The 15,674-nt window shown below is 39.5% G+C and overlaps 1 protein-coding gene across 2 annotated transcripts in view; it reads right to left on the bottom strand.

Moving 5' to 3' along the window:
- Nucleotides 1-1,711: 1,711 nt before the first annotated feature.
- The window catches only part of MEP1B (meprin A, beta), a 30,344-nt gene continuing 16,381 nt past the window's right edge, over nucleotides 1,712-15,674 (bottom strand). Inside the window, exons 8-15 of one of the 2 annotated variants that reach the window (XM_011974385.1) lie at nucleotides 14,340-14,558; nucleotides 13,542-13,694; nucleotides 11,102-11,317; nucleotides 8,264-8,707; nucleotides 6,555-6,734; nucleotides 5,026-5,152; nucleotides 4,176-4,380; nucleotides 1,712-1,883 (exon numbers count right to left, since the gene is read on the bottom strand). In XM_011974385.1, coding sequence (XP_011829775.1) covers nucleotides 1,869-1,883; nucleotides 4,176-4,380; nucleotides 5,026-5,152; nucleotides 6,555-6,734; nucleotides 8,264-8,707; nucleotides 11,102-11,317; nucleotides 13,542-13,694; nucleotides 14,340-14,558 — 1,559 coding nt within the window. In that variant the 3' untranslated portion in view covers nucleotides 1,712-1,868. The remainder of the gene's footprint in view (nucleotides 1,884-4,175; nucleotides 4,381-5,025; nucleotides 5,153-6,554; nucleotides 6,735-8,263; nucleotides 8,708-11,101; nucleotides 11,318-13,541; nucleotides 13,695-14,339; nucleotides 14,559-15,674) is intronic. The other variant, XM_011974386.1, reaches the window with a different exon arrangement.

Below are 15,674 nucleotides of genomic sequence, written 5' to 3'. Positions count from 1 at the left end.
TTTAATTTGGGGGTTTTTAGTTATGTTTTTACTTATTTATTTTGACATGGAGTCTTACTCTGTCCACCAGGCTGGAGTACAGTGGTGCAATCACAGCTCACTGCAGCCTGACCTTCTGGGTCCAAGCAATCCTCATACCTCAGCCTCCCAAGTAGCTGGGACCACAAGCACGTGCCAACATGCCCAGATAATTTTTTTATATAGAGAGAGACAGTCTCCCTGTGTTGTCCAGGCTGGTCTCGAACTCCAGGACTAAAGTGATCCACCTGCCTCGGCCTCCCAAATGCTGGGGCTACAAGCATGAAAGACTTTAAAATGAGATCAGTAGTGCAATTAACTAATGTTGTTTTCATACCGTATAATGAAATATGTCAAATGTTGTAAGAGCTGTATAACTCAGTGAACCAATATTTTCTAAATTATCAATGCACAGTATTGCAAAATCAGACATAGCTGAAAGACTCAAAATACAAGATAGACTAATGGATTTTACAGGACAGAATACAAAAGTTCATTGATATGGTTTCGGATTTTGATTGCAACTAACCTTTAAGAAGTTACCATTGTCAACTTTTAACAAAATTATTTCAAAAGAATATTCATATTTACCTGAGAAAGCTATTCAAATATGCCTTCCTTTTCCAAGAACATATTTGTGTGAGGTTAGATTTTCTTCACATCCTTCAAACAAATTAATATATCACAACAGAATAAATGCAGAAGCATCTGTGAAAACTCAGCTGTCTTCTATTGAGCTAGGCATTAGAGATTTTCCCAGAAAATGTAAACCAATGCCCCTCTCTTTGCTAAATATTCTCGTGTTTTGAAAAATACAGCTATTTTTCATAAAAATATTTATGTTAGTATAGAAGGGGCTTATTTTTTGTGATTAATAAATACATTAAATTTTTCCTGGTTTGAATTTCTAATAAACACTTATTTAAATCAATGAGCTGCTTGTAAGCAAAATAGATCCTCGGTAATCTATTTGAGATCCTCAGTAATTTTTAAAATATGAAGATTCCTCAATAATCTATTTGAGATCCTCAGTAATCTGTTTGAGATCCTCAGTAATTTTTAAAATGTGAAGATTCCTGAATAATCTATTTGAGATCCTCAGTAATTTTTAAAATGTGAAGATTCCTGAGTAATCTATTTGAGATCCTCAGTAATTTTTAAAATGTGAAGATTCCTGAGTAATCTATTTGAGATCCTCAGTAATCTATTTGAGATCTTCAGTAATTTTTAAAATGTAAAGACTCCTGAGACCCAAAAACTTTGAGACTTGCCACTCAAAGAGTGAAAGGTTTTCTTGCTGATTATAGTCATTTGCTCAATCAAATTCTAAACCAAGCTCATGTACCATAGGGACTATATAAGAAAACAAGAGAGTAGCCGGTTGTGGAGAAGAATGTATATTAACAGAGAGTGGGGAGCTATCCCATTACCCTTCCCAATGCTGGGAAAGGATGGCACTGAAACTGCTGCAATTCCGCATGGAGGATCATTCCCACTGGGTGTTTCTAGTGGGTTTCTAAGGAATCACTTGTGAGGACACCACACGTGGCCCCCATATGGAAGGATCAGTAATTTGAAAAGTAATCTCTAACTGTTGCTCTCCCTTTTTTCTAGACAATATTATACTTTCAGAAGAGCCTGAATTGCTTTTCTCTCATTTAAAAGAAGGAAACACAAACAGTATTTCACCAAATTGACTTTGACCAAAATAGTGATTTATAGTATTTCCAGCTATTTACAGAAAAAGATCCATTTTTAGAAGAATGAGGCGGTTGTAATATCTCTTAGGCGAATCCATGACGAAGAATCCTTTTTAATTTCATTTGCTGGCCGTATTGTCGAGTTAATCTTCAGAAAGCATGCTGCTAAAAGAGGAAAGAACAATTGATGATTTAATTTCTACATTTAAAAACTGTTATTTAAATGAATCACAAGAAAAGGATCTAGTCTTTAAATGAAGTCCCCATCAGTAGTCTCCTGGCCTCCCTCCTAGCTGGCAATGGCTCCTGCTCCTGGTCTCCATTTAGAGCCCTGGCTTTTTGAGCCCACATTATTCAGATGCTAAAACATTATGGTGAACACATACATTTGCCTCAGAAAAAAAGGTCATTCTGATTTAAGATCTAAACAACATCTGTGAGATCTGTTATCAGTGAATGAACTGTAGAAATGCCTAGCCTAAGATAATGCAAGTCAACTGCCTTGTCCTTGGGAATGTGTTTAAATGACCCAGACACAAAATACTTCTGTTGTAATATTATGGAGTGTGTGTGTGTGCATGTGTGTGTTTCCACTTACTATCCTTACCATGTCCCTGATACTCTCATGGCTTCCCCACTTTATTGACTTAGTTTCCTTCTGTCTCTTCTCTTTGGTTTTGTCACTTTTCTTTAACTCCTTCCAATTTTTACTTGCTAAGTTAGAGTCCTTATAACAGCTGTTACACTTCCCATTGTCAAGGAAATATCCTGGCAATCCCATCCACCCAGTTAACTTGTCCCCTCCTGCCCTGCCACTGTTCCACCTTCCATGCACCAACTTCTGGCTCATCCCAATGGCCCAGGAGACCGAACTTGCAGGCACAGCTGCCATCAGGTTGACATACCAGACCAAGTATTCGCTGATTTTTCCCTTTTATTTTGAGTCATAAAATAAGCTGAAAGTTGTCTTAAAACAAAACAATCTGTTTATATTTTAAGCACTTTTGTAATAGTTTTGTGAGGTAATTGATCTATTGCCATATTATTAGCATTAAACATCTTCCTGATGTTGAGGAAATAGGACAACAGCCTACGATAATACAACGATTTCCTTTCAGTTCATTATCATTGTCCAGGTTTTGACTGACTGGTCAAACATGTTTTTATTATTTTATATCTTGATATAAATAATAATATCTTGATACCCGTCTGTCCCCTTTAAAAACTCAAAACTTTAAATATAGTATGTCTTGAATAATCGTTTTTCTTAAGAAAATGTACTTGTGCTTTAGCCAATTGCGGTATTTTTATTTTTGGAGATATTCTAATTGGGCATGTTTTCTGACTGGCTTCAGTAGCAATTTTCAGAGACTCCAATTGGAATGAACTAGAACTGGAAGAATTTTAGGGCTTCATTTTTAGGTAATGTTCAGATTTCATGCCACTTTCTCTGTGCTCCTTTGCGAGGAAGAATATGAATCGGCACGTAAAACTCTGTGCTCTACTGCTGGAGTATGTAGTGGATGCTAGGGCACTGCTGCTTGGTCCTGTCCTTTGAATGAAGGCTGTCATGCAAGAAATGCCCTCCCCAAAAGGCCGTTGCCTTGTCCAATTTTATGCCCCTCTTTGGGGGCAGCCCCATTCCAGCGATGGGAGTACAAAGGCCTGGCCCCCCTCCCTTGATTCAGGATGTGCCTAAGAAGGAATCATCCCCACTCCAGAGCTCCCTGGAGGATGGGCTAAGGCCTCAGCTGCAACCACATCACAGTCTAACCTCACCCTCTGCCCAGGCCAGCTCCCTCGGCCTATTATATGTGTTCCAGGAGCCCTCCCCAATCAACCTCCTGTGTACAAATATCCATCTCAGAGTCAGCTTCCCAAGGGACCCACTGGAAACAGGGTCGTTTCAGGAGTCTATTCACATTTTAGAGATTTTTTGAGGGAAGACTAAATCCTTTACTTGAAAACCTGCCTTAGAATTAGTTATTCCACGTGAAGCCAGAATGAACCGGAACCTTCTTTAATGCAAAAGCTTCCCCAAACATGCCTGCATCCCCCTCCTACGGGCCTCAGCTCAGCACCACTCTAAAGCCTTTAGAACAAAAACACTTGCAGGCCACCTCTCCACTTTACCAGGAAGGTTTGAACTTGCAGGCAAAATCAATTGTGCCTTTCAGGTCACAGACCACACCACACTCCAGGAAAAAAACCCTACACACAACTGTACACAATGTTGTATACAATTCCAGGAGGATAATGAACCTCCATAAATCCCAATTTAAGAATTGTTGATTTACAGTGAAAGTAATAGGAACTTTTATAGTCTGAAATCAGTTGTCCCAGCATAGGAAACAAAGAGAAGAAGGCAAGAACCAAAGTATGTCAAAAATGTCCTAGTTCCTCTCCATAAGATTTCACCAATAGGTTGTGAATAATCAAACATCAGCCTCAACTTACATTTTGCAGAGTCAAATTTGGTCCATTTGAGCTCATCCTTTCACGATATTTCTTCCTGGTGCAATAGACACTGACAAGAGTGATGATGAGCATCAAGGCGAACACAGCGACAGTAGAGGAAACGGCAATGACGATGGTGTCTCGGGTAGAGCCTCTCTTTTCACACCTTTCTCCCATGTACCACCAGTCTTCCCCTGACCGGCACCTGCACATTGAGAGTGTGACTCAGAGTTATGAGCTGATATGTAACTCCAGAAATCTTCACAGTTAAAGATGTGGATCACCTTTAGTCTATTTGATCACCAATAGGTCACTGCTGTATGGAACTATTTTACCCACTCTGGACTGGAGAGAGACAAGCACCTAGAGCACAGGTGTAAGCAATGGAAAGAAAAAATGGAATTCCTCCTAATCTGATACTAAAACAGCATCTGCAAGTTAGGAAAGGCTGTTAGCACAGGTAATAGAGAAAGTTTAGTTCTCAGTGTCCCATGCCCACCACCCTCCAGCTTCACATCTTGGCCAAGGGCTCCTCAGAACGTCAGTATCTTCATCTAGGAAATGGAGGCAGCTACACTTAAAATGACTGGACTGTTGTGAGGACTTTTCAGACAACTAGAATATACTGTAATATTTTTTTCATAAAAAATTGTGTTGGCTATCACAAAGATAGTTTTTGTGGTTATCCAAAGCCCCAAAAGGAGGACAACAACACAAAAAATTCTATGAATGACTGTGAGATGGGAATCAACTGATTTCATTCATAAGAACTATCAAGTATTTAATCCTACATTATGGGAATAAAATTTCTAACCAAAGAATGGAGAGATCTCTTCCAAATGATCCTTACCTGCACTCAGCTTTGCCATCTCGAACAGTGCAGACACCATCATTTTCACAGGTGGTTTCTGAGCAGAGTTCTTGGACACTAGGGGTTGGTGTTGCCTGGATTTGCGTAGAGTTGAGGTGAGATATGTCTAGGAAGATGGGGAAGAGTGTGGATGGAAATCAGCTTTTGTTTAACAATCATTTGATCTTTAAGTTTCTTTTTCTTTTAATGTCTCTTTTTTCCTTTTTTTTCTTTCTTTCTTTCTTTTTTTTTTTTTTTTAAGAGGTGGGACCTTGTAATGTTGCCCAGGCTGGTCTTTGCTCCCGGGCTCAGACATTCTTTCCACTTCAGCCTCAGAGTCCTGGGATTGTAGGTGTGAGCCATCATGCCAAGCCCAATCTTAAGTTTCAAAATAGACAATGATCAGATTTTAGGCTTATGAGAAATTCAGGTAACCTTGAAGCACAGTCTAGCAACATTGATATAGGCAGCGAGATAAGAACTAGGCAAAGGGAAACTAGGCCAGCCTGCTGGGGCTCCAACTCAACCACATGCTGGCCTGGATTGTGGGAGCCCAGAAGGGTACAAGCCCCTGATGCCAACTTTCAAGAGACAGATAAGGAAACCAAAACTCAGAAATGTAAAGTAATTGAGGGCATTGCCCAAGGTCAGAGGTCTCTGGCTTGGTAGAGCAAGTTGGTGGAGACTTGGAGAAAGACACCAAGTGCCCTGACAAATAGTGTTATGCTCTCTGCAGCATATTATTGCTTCTGGTTGAAATCGCTATGGTCAAAGAGAACTGATGCATATCTGATTTTTTTTCTCTGCTACATAAAATGTTTTCTCTCTTAACAAAAGTTATTTCTGAATAATTTCTCCAAGAGGTATCATCTAGATTTACTCTAATGGACACTGGAGTCAAATTTTTGTGGGTTTTAATTGCACCACCTTTCATCACAAACAACAATCTGATTTACTGAGACCCAAGTGGGTCTTTAATAGAAAATGAGTTAAAATCCTACCGCATAAAAAATGAAAACCACCAGAATTGCTGCAAAATGTATTTATTGGCTGCAGGAGTAAGAAATTTAACATTAATCTAACAAGAGATTAATATCATTTCTGCCAATATATATATATGTGTGTGTGTGTGTGTGTATGTATATATGTATGCATGTATGTACATTTGAAACAGATAAGACACAGCCGTTTCCAGTCATTTCATGTGCTGATGTGATATTTTTATTTCGGGAATCCTAGAGTATAATTGTTCTATTTTAATTTATTTCTAAAGAAGTTTCCCAACCTAAAGATTTCCACTATAGCTTCATGTGGTAGTCATTAAATTCTTTATTCTGGAGTCCTTACTGTTTCAAATTAAATTATTTTCATGTTGTCAATAATTCATGTTCCCCTCACACCCCACTCATGCCCATTTCCCCCCACATCTCTACATAATACACCTAAAAATGGAATGCAGAAATAAACAGAAGATAATCAGTGGCCACAACAAAAAACTAGCTTATATAAAACTATTTTTATTGACATACCTTCCACTGTCAGTAGGATATAAACATCATCTCCTTTTATAAAATCTCTGCTTTTCAGCCTCTCATGGGTTATAAAGGCACTGGTGCCATAGCCACCACCTCTTCTAAACTGAGTTCCATTAGGGAAAACAGCCACTGCTCCCACTTTGGAAGGCCTGTCCCAAAAATAGCTTCCATTACCTGAAAAAGCAATTTATATTAATGGAGTGTGTTTATCATCATCGTAGCTTTTGGTGGTAGGAAAGAACAGGCAATGTGAAACACAATTAGGCTGGAGCTCAAAATAATTAAATGATGCTATTGGCCTGTGATGTATTCCCTGGCAAATCGCTGGGGCTTGTTCATTTATACTGTCCTAGAGGAAATGAAATTACCTGGCAGGGAGGACCACACTGTAGAATAAGAGTGGAGAGGTACCAGAAGTTTCCTAGGTGCCAGATATTCCTGGGAATATCATATCTCTACTTATTGAACGGTATAGAAACCCTCCTATCTATTAGAATAATTTCTTAGTAGCCTAAGGCTACTAAGAGAGTCCTTTTACAAAGTTACAGTTTGTCCAGTTAAAGCAATATATTGCTGAGAGAGTTTTTAATATCAGCATAGAATGATTTATCTTATTAACTGAATTATCCACCTAACAAGCAAAGTGCTTCAGAAGTAGAAGACAAGAAGAAGTACTGCTTCTGGGGAAAGATAATGACCTACCCAGCCCTGAGCTGCTTTTAATGTCATTCAGGAAGAAACACTTTAAGAAAAAGTGAAAAAATTCTGAATGTCAAGTCCCTACAATTCCATTGGTGAATATTATTGTTTTCCTAGGAGATTAAGTTGGATTTTTTCTATGCCAATTTGGTCCATGTTTTTCATATACAGAATTCATATTTGGCAAAAATATTCAGCTTGCCATAATTTCATTGTTTTCCTTTCTGAGGGTCTCAGAAGCAAAGAGTTATTAAAATTAGAAGTGTGATCATTGCTTTCAGTGGGTTACTTCTTTTTGAGATGGGAAAGATGGGGAATGATGTCACGATTAGCAAATCCTCTGTAACTTTTTACTAAGAAATTATAATGTATTCTCACACCCTTCCCACCAACACTTGAATGCACCTGCTCAATACCTTCCTTCTGGTCAAAAACTACCCCCATTTCCAACGCTGAATTATTTTTGACATTCCCAGTGACGTGAACAAGGTAGCATGAGTTAGAAAAACCCAACATCTGAGGGCCTCTCCACTGCAGGCCTTTCCACAGCTTCCACACTTGACCTGTACTAATTCTCATAGCAAATCTGTGGAATGGTTACTACAGCCCTGGCTTTACAGTTGAGGACACTGGGGCCCTAAGAGATTATTTGCTCAAGGTCACATAGCTAATGAGAAGCAAACCTTGGACTTGAACTCAGGCATGTCAGACTCTAAAACCAACACCTCTTGCACAGAAGTGGAAATCTGAGAAGGGCCATCAGTTCCCAGGAATACAGTCAGTATCTTCTTTATTTGTTGGAGTCCTTGCTGACATTTCTGATGAGCTCCTGCCTGAAAGACTCTGTCCACAATTCTTGAAACCTTTCTCCTAAATATCTGTTCTTAAGATTTGGGACTCAAATTTCCCTAGGTAACTAACTGTGCAATCTCTCATTCCCAAAATTATCCATCCCTCCTAGAGCAATGATTGTTTATTAGCAATAAAGAAAATGAGTTACGAACCGGTGGTCATAAATGGGTCCGTAGTTATACTCCGCTGATTGGACATACGCTGTCGAATGTCAGGATTTTGATCCAAAAGTGTCATTGTGGCTTGTTGCCAAGGACATGGCCACTGTAATTGATCATCATTGGCTCCAGAGATCAAGTGGAAATATATCCCTGCATTAGTCACATGGGCTAGATTTAAGTAAATCTGAAAGGCATAACCTTTAGAAGAGTAAAATGGAGGGCTATACAAAGTTCCATTTGGGCTGCCAATGAACTGTGTGAAATTCCTTATATGCCAGATATGATGAGGGCACCGTGTTTCCGAAAGATTGATGTCATCAATAGACAGACCACCCAGTGATGTGCCAGAGCCTTTGCGTCCTTCAAACACCACTCTAAACTTCTTGGTCACTTTCAATGTTACATGATAAAGTTGCCAGCTCCCAATGGGTATTTCTGCAAAAGAGTTATTATTATTTCAAAGACAAAGAAGTTTAAATTATGGACATGTCAACATTAGATTTCTAGCCTTCTTAGACAAAGGATCATCCAAAACCGATTTATTTCTATGGGTCAGAAGTATGGTTTTGCCAAAGCTCCAGCCTAGAATTATTTACTTAAAGGTGCTTCTATGGGGTCACACTGTTCTCTGGAATAGCTGAATATTTGTCTAGCTGTTTCTCAAATAGATCACCCTTTCCTAGAGATCAGAGAGTAAATAACAACATCTAGCTCATGAGTACTTCATGCCCTACCTGTGAGTTACCTGGCATTCTCCATTGTTAAACAGCCAGCAAGCCCAATACTCGTAATACTTCTACGCAAGATTCCTGTAATACTCAGGCAAAGCCTTCTTTAATATATTTATGGTTTGATTGGAATACTTCCCTCACATACAAAATCTTCAATCAACCTTTTGGTAATATTAAACAAAATCCACCAAACCCTGGAAAGCCCACATCCCGCAATCTACTCTTTAGATTACTTCCCAGTGACTCAGCATTGTAAGTATTTATCTGATATTTGGTACCACCTTCTTTCTTTCCAACCTGCACTCCCTCCCCAACTATTAGCCCATAACCCTCGCTAGCAGCACATGATATGCCATTTTGTCTGATTTTCTTATATCACATACTCAAATAAGAAGCAGTATACTAAATAATCTGCAGAAACCCCCAGAGGGACAGTAGCTGAGAAATTCATGTCAAACTAGTGGTTAACACAAAGTCTTAAAACAAAAATATGTTGGTGCTTAATGTGAAACACAGCTACTTGAAAATAAGTTAGACATACCCAAATGACAGAAAATAAGGAAGTTTCTTAAGTGCCTTTTTGTGTTATTGTGTATCAATGACACACCCACAGATTGCTAATAGAAAGGATCCCCCTTCCAATCCTGGACAATTATATATATTATAGATACATTATATCAATATTTATATTAATTTATATATTAATACATAATATATAATATTTATAGTAACATATGGCTTATATATGACTTTTATATATTTAATATATAATACATATTATATATAATTATACTTTATATTTTATTTTGTTACATGAATAATATATATGTATAATATGTGTATATTCTTAGTGAGCTTAAAAACCTCACTGCTTATAGGTGTTCACAAAGAAAAATATCACCTGTATTTCAGATTGTTTCTCCTTGTTAAAAACAGGAGGAAAATGGCATACTATATTGCATAATATGGATCCAATTGTAGAACAAATTGAATTACTCAATTCATTCAAGCCAGGAGATGATTAAGTGGAATAGACAGTAATATATCTGCCAGCCCACAGCCCCTCCCTTTCTCAGTCACCCCCTTAACCATCTACTTGCATAGGTGCTCAACATGGCTCTCCTCTCCGACATACTGTTGGTAAGAAGGGTGGGTACTCACTTCCCACTCAGGAATTGCTCCAGAGGCTGTGTTTGACTGAAGTCATAAGCATCCCAGTTCTTCACTGGGATTTATTTTCTAAGCTTTATATTAGAGGAAGAGTCCTTTTTCCAGACTGATAGCAAATTTGGTCAAATGTAAGCTGGGAAGTGAAACAACCAAAGTACCAGTCCTATAAAGAAAGCCATTCTGAGGTAAAACAAGAGGTGCCCAGCAATGTTCAGAGACAGAGCTATTAATAATTCCCCCTCAAGCCGGTGTCTCCCTCATCTGTCCCACAGGCTGTAACTACCCTTCAGCCAGGAGCCTGTCCTATTTTGCCTAAGCTAGTTCACATCGTATTTTTAGGTATTTTATTTTATTTTATTTTATCTATTTTTTCAGAGATAGAGTCTTGCTGTGTCGCACAGGCTGGAGTGCAGTGGCGTGATCTCAGCTCACTGCCACCTCCGCCTCCCGGGTTCAAGCAATTCTCCTTCCTCAGCTTCCCAAGTAGCTGGGACTACAGGCGTGTGCCACCACTCCCAGCTAATTTATGTATTTTTTCAGTAGAGACAAGGTTTCACTATATATTGACCAGTCTGGTCTCGAACTCATGACCTCAGGTGATCCGACTGCCTTGGCCTCCCAAAGTGCTGGAATTACAGCTGTGAGCCACTGCACCCGGCTTTGTATTTTTATTATTTGCCAAGAACTGATCTCCATAGTGCCAGAGACTGATCTACAGTTTCTTAAGTGAGTGTCACATAACAGAGCACTCAGAAAGAGTCTTCATTCTAGCTTCCTTGCCACCACTTAAAACAAGAAGAATCTAGTTCTTAGTTGAAGGGTAGTGACTCAGTAGCCCCTGTCCTATTGTAAATTGTTGCATTAACTAAAGAAAAGACCTAAGATTGCCTCACTTTGAATCCAAACAATAAGAATGTTGACATTGTACCTTTTATTTCTTCCACAAGAGTTAAATTGCCATCCACATTGTCTGTAGAATACTCCCTGATGTAGATGTTCAGTTGATCACTTTCACTGCCACTGTTATATAAGTAAAATTGCAAGCACTGAAATCCTCTTTTAGGGTACAGCGTTCTACTTTCCAGCACTGCTGTGGCCCCCACATTTACAGAGCTGCTATCAAAATGCATGAAGAAACCAGAACCTGTTAAGGAAAAGCAGAATTGAGAGAAAACAGATACTGGGTATGGAAATGTGTGTTTGTTAATAGTGGTGCTAGATTCTTTACACGAGGCGTAAGTAACATCCATATGTAAATCGCCAGGGAGAAACGACAGAAGCCTAAGCTACGTATCTGGCACTTGCAAAAGCTAGCAGATTGACATAACAGTATAAAACTCAAACTTCTCTATTATTTATAAGACGTTTACTTACAATAGTAGTTTTCCGTGGGCACTAATCCTTGCTTATCTTCGTTTGTTATGAGCTATAAAGATACAGCAAGTTTAAGTATCAAATGCTAATTTTTTAAAAATCCACTGTAAGGCTGCAGGTCAAGACCAAACAGCAGGGCTAAAAGGTAGAGTCTACACAGGACACCTTTCAAGTGTCTGCAACCCTGGTCCAGCTCCAAGTGGGAAGAGCTACCACTGGAAAAAGATGCTACAGAGGGTTGTTCCCCTCTAAGAATATGAAAAAGGAAAATGGAAATTAAGTCAAAAAGAGGGTTTGAAACTTGGGTGGGTAGAGAGTTGTAGCATCTGTGTTTCCCAAGGCTAATTCAGCGTCAACTTCTAGGTCTTTCTGGAGAGGTGAACACACAATGCGGACAGGAGCGAGAGCCCAGCCAGGAAACCAGGGCCTTGGCTGCCCCCTTTTTTTAAAAAACACTTTCTAACTTCTTTGGCTTCAAACTGTCACCAAAAAAGAAGGAAGAAAAAAAGAAAAGAAAGAAAGAAATTCAACTCTCAGAAGATACTGTAACTACAGCAACCATCTGGGGAGATTCACATTTTAATATTTTTTAAACGATATTTGTAATGAAAAAATAGAGAATAACTGAACCTGATAATTTCAGAGGCACCTCCCAGTTCTCTGCTTTCATTATCTGCAATACTTAATCTTCCAAGCCATCTCTAAAGAAGGCAGAGCTAGTGATTCTGGTTTGAATGTATATATATTTTGTTTCCTTTTTTTTTTTTTTTTTTTTTTTGAGGCAATGTCTTACTCCGTTGTCCAGGCTAGAATGCAATGGTACTATCTCAGCTCACTACAACCTCTGCCTCCCGGGTTCAAGTGATTCTCCTGCCTCAGTCCTGCAACTAGCTGGGACTACAGGCATGCGCCACCACACCCAGCTAATTTTTGCATATTTAGTAGAGATGGGGTCTTACCATGTTGGCCCAGCTGGTCTCAAACTCCCAACCTCAGGTGATCCACCCACCTTGGCCTCCCAAAGGCCTGAGATTACAGGCATGAGCCACTGTATCCGGCCCAATTTTCTTTACCTTATTTCAAGTATTTGCTTAGTTTCCACTATATGCAGGGAATTGTGTTGGGCATTTAAATATGGTTCTAGGAGCAGGCAATTTCTGAAAGACACAACGTTAGGGAACCTTTCCCTTACTACAGAAATTAGCTTTCAAAAACAGAAAAAAGTGAGAGCTGCCTGGTCTGGATTCTTCTTCCTTTCCTCCCTCCCTCCCTATCTACTTTCCTCTGGTCTGAGGAGGACCACTATCTGCTATCCAAATATGCATTTAAAAAGAAAAATAAAAGGAAAAGCACCTTTTTGCCATTGAAGGCCTCCAATTCCTGCCTAGATCATCTGAGCTATTATTATTAAGCACTGGCCCTAAGTTCTGAAGTCTAGTTTTACATATTTGTTGCCAGAATAAGCAAATAAGTAAAAATGTGGTCCTTGTAGCCAAATAGCTACTTAAGGCAAAACAAAATGAAAATGGAAAAGGATATGCATCTGAAGAAAATTAAATAAATGGTGCTTTTTAGATATTTTTGTAACAGGAGCATATAATCACATCCAGCTACAGTTCTGAAACAATAATTCACAGCCTAGTGCTGTCCATTGGGAAGAGTCTCTTGTATTCTGCAAACTTCTAGAAAACAGTAGTACTGCCCCTGAGATAAAAGGCCTTGCAGGAGGCCCACTCTGGTATGCTCTCCTATGGGAACGCACTGGTAGAGGCATCACAGAGCCCAGCTCTGACTTGTAGAAAGAAAAATAAACACAGAAGGAAAAGCAATTAACAATGTCTTTATCAGGTGCAAGACCTACTTCTCAGTAGTCACCTAATGAATAATCATTAATTATTCTGATAGAAATTAGAGATAAAATCCCAGTCTTTCATAGAGAAGAACGTGGCTGTAGCCACTGAGTATACAATCTAGGAGTATCTCACTCCTGTTACCTTGGCACTGGCCCATGTTGGAGTGATCATTCTCTGGCCCCCTGGGAACCTGTGAAACCCGTTGCCAGTCAGCATTATCTCCTGAACTTTGGATCATGCCACACACATTTTCCAGTTCAAAACTGCACGAGTCCATAAAACTCAAGGAAGAGGCTACAAAAGCAAAAAGACAATTATTGACACTCATACAACATGATAATCTAAGTAACAAAAACTGAACTTATCACAGTATTAGAAATGCCAGGTTGGTATTACAGGGAACACCTGGCTGATTCTGGGTGATGGTGGCTCAAAGATCCCTCTTTATTTGCAGAACCCCTACAAAGAAGGTAATGAATTCTGCACATCTGAATAAGCTCCCTGCCCCATCTTTTTTTAAAAAATTATCTAATTTGTAGAAATCTGAGTCTACACTCCCCTAGTTATTCGAATCATTAAGCCACAATCCAGTTTATTTGATCCCATTCATATTACAACTAGACATATCATTCTAGCTAAAAGGAAGTGTGAGTATCAGTCTTACCCATGTTTGAATTAGTAACAGCTTTAAAAACCTGCCTGAGGCATATTCCTACAGGACCCAATTTGTTTTTAGATCTCAACACCAGACGTGGTGAAAAGAAAAATGCTGCTTCCAAGGTGTAGATTGAGATCTGAGTACTATTCTATTCACTTCCTGAATATCAAGTCTCCATAATCTCAGAAACCCCACCGGTGCTCGACGAAATGGCACAGACCATCATTTTTTCCTACATAACAGAGGGAAATACAAGTCATTTCAAAGAACCTGTCACATACAGCAGTTATACAGTCGATTCAACTTTAGGAGATCAGAGTCACTGAAATCCATTCGTTGGCCGATCACATCCTCGAAGTCTGAGATTCTTGTGACAATTGTCGGCTCTGTTCCGTTTTGGAATGCAGTTTTACTGTAGTGCATTACTGAAGTGTAATCATAGGGAACGTTCAGGGAATCTGATACGCTGTCACTATAGGTGTTAAAATTGTGCTCTCTGCCTAAAGGATAAATAAAAAATCTTTACTTGATGTTCACAAAATTCAGCTTATCTTACTCCAAATACTGCTCACTTAGAAATGGAGAATATAATAAACTCAAACAATTTTTGCTATAACTAACAACAGTTTCATTATTCCCATCTTACAATATAACATTCAAACTTAGAACTGTAATACCAGCAGTGACACTGAACATATCTAAGGTTCTATTGCAGCCCATAGTTAGGACACTGGCATTTAGTCTAAGGCTGTAAAACTGCTCGTGGAAAGGAGGATTCTAAAAAGTGTTGCTAACCAGCCTGGGCAACAAAGCGAGACCTCATCTCTAATAAATATTTTAAGCCCAGGCGTGGTGGCTCACGCCTGTAATCCCAACACTTTAGGAGGCCAAGGCAGGCTGATCACGAGGTCAGGAGTTCGAGACTAGCCTGACCAACGTGGTGAAACGCCGTCTCTACTGAAAATACAAAAATTAGCCTGGCGTGTTGGTGCGTGCCTGTAATCCCAGTTACTTGGGAGACAGAGGCAGGAGAATTGCTTGAACCCGAGAGGCAGAGGTTGCAGTGAGCCGAGATTGCACCACTGCACTCCAGCCTAGGTGACAGAATGAGACTCCATCTCAAATAAAATAAAATAAATATTTTAAAAATTAGCCAGGCATGGTGGTGCATGCTTGTAGTCCCAGCTACTCAGGAGGCTGAGGTGGGAGGATTGCCTGAGCCTCAGAAGTCGAGGCTGCAGTGACCTGTGATCACGCTACTGCACTCCAGCCTGGGTGATAGAGTAAGACCCTGTCTCAAACAACAACAATAAAAAGTATTGTTGAACTACTCAGGGCATTGGCCAGCAGTGATGGCAGGCTGAGGACATTCACGGTAGATGAGATGGAAGTAAGAAGACTTTGAAGGGATGGTGAGATGAAACCTGGGAATGATTAACTTTTTAGTTATCCTACAAAGGAGTCATTAGAAAGCGTTGACATGCGGTTATTGACTAACCATAATTCATGGTTACTGGAATATGTGTAGATGTATTTAAAGCATGATGAACCAGCCTGGCCAACCTGTTGAAACCCCATCTCTACTAAAAATACAAAAAGTAGCCAGCCGTGGTGGC

Source organism: Mandrillus leucophaeus, unplaced genomic scaffold, assembly GCF_000951045.1.
Source record: "Mandrillus leucophaeus isolate KB7577 unplaced genomic scaffold, Mleu.le_1.0 Scaffold145, whole genome shotgun sequence".
NCBI classification, from domain to species: domain Eukaryota; kingdom Metazoa; phylum Chordata; class Mammalia; order Primates; family Cercopithecidae; genus Mandrillus; species Mandrillus leucophaeus.
This window is presented reverse-complemented; position numbering and strand designations above follow the sequence as displayed.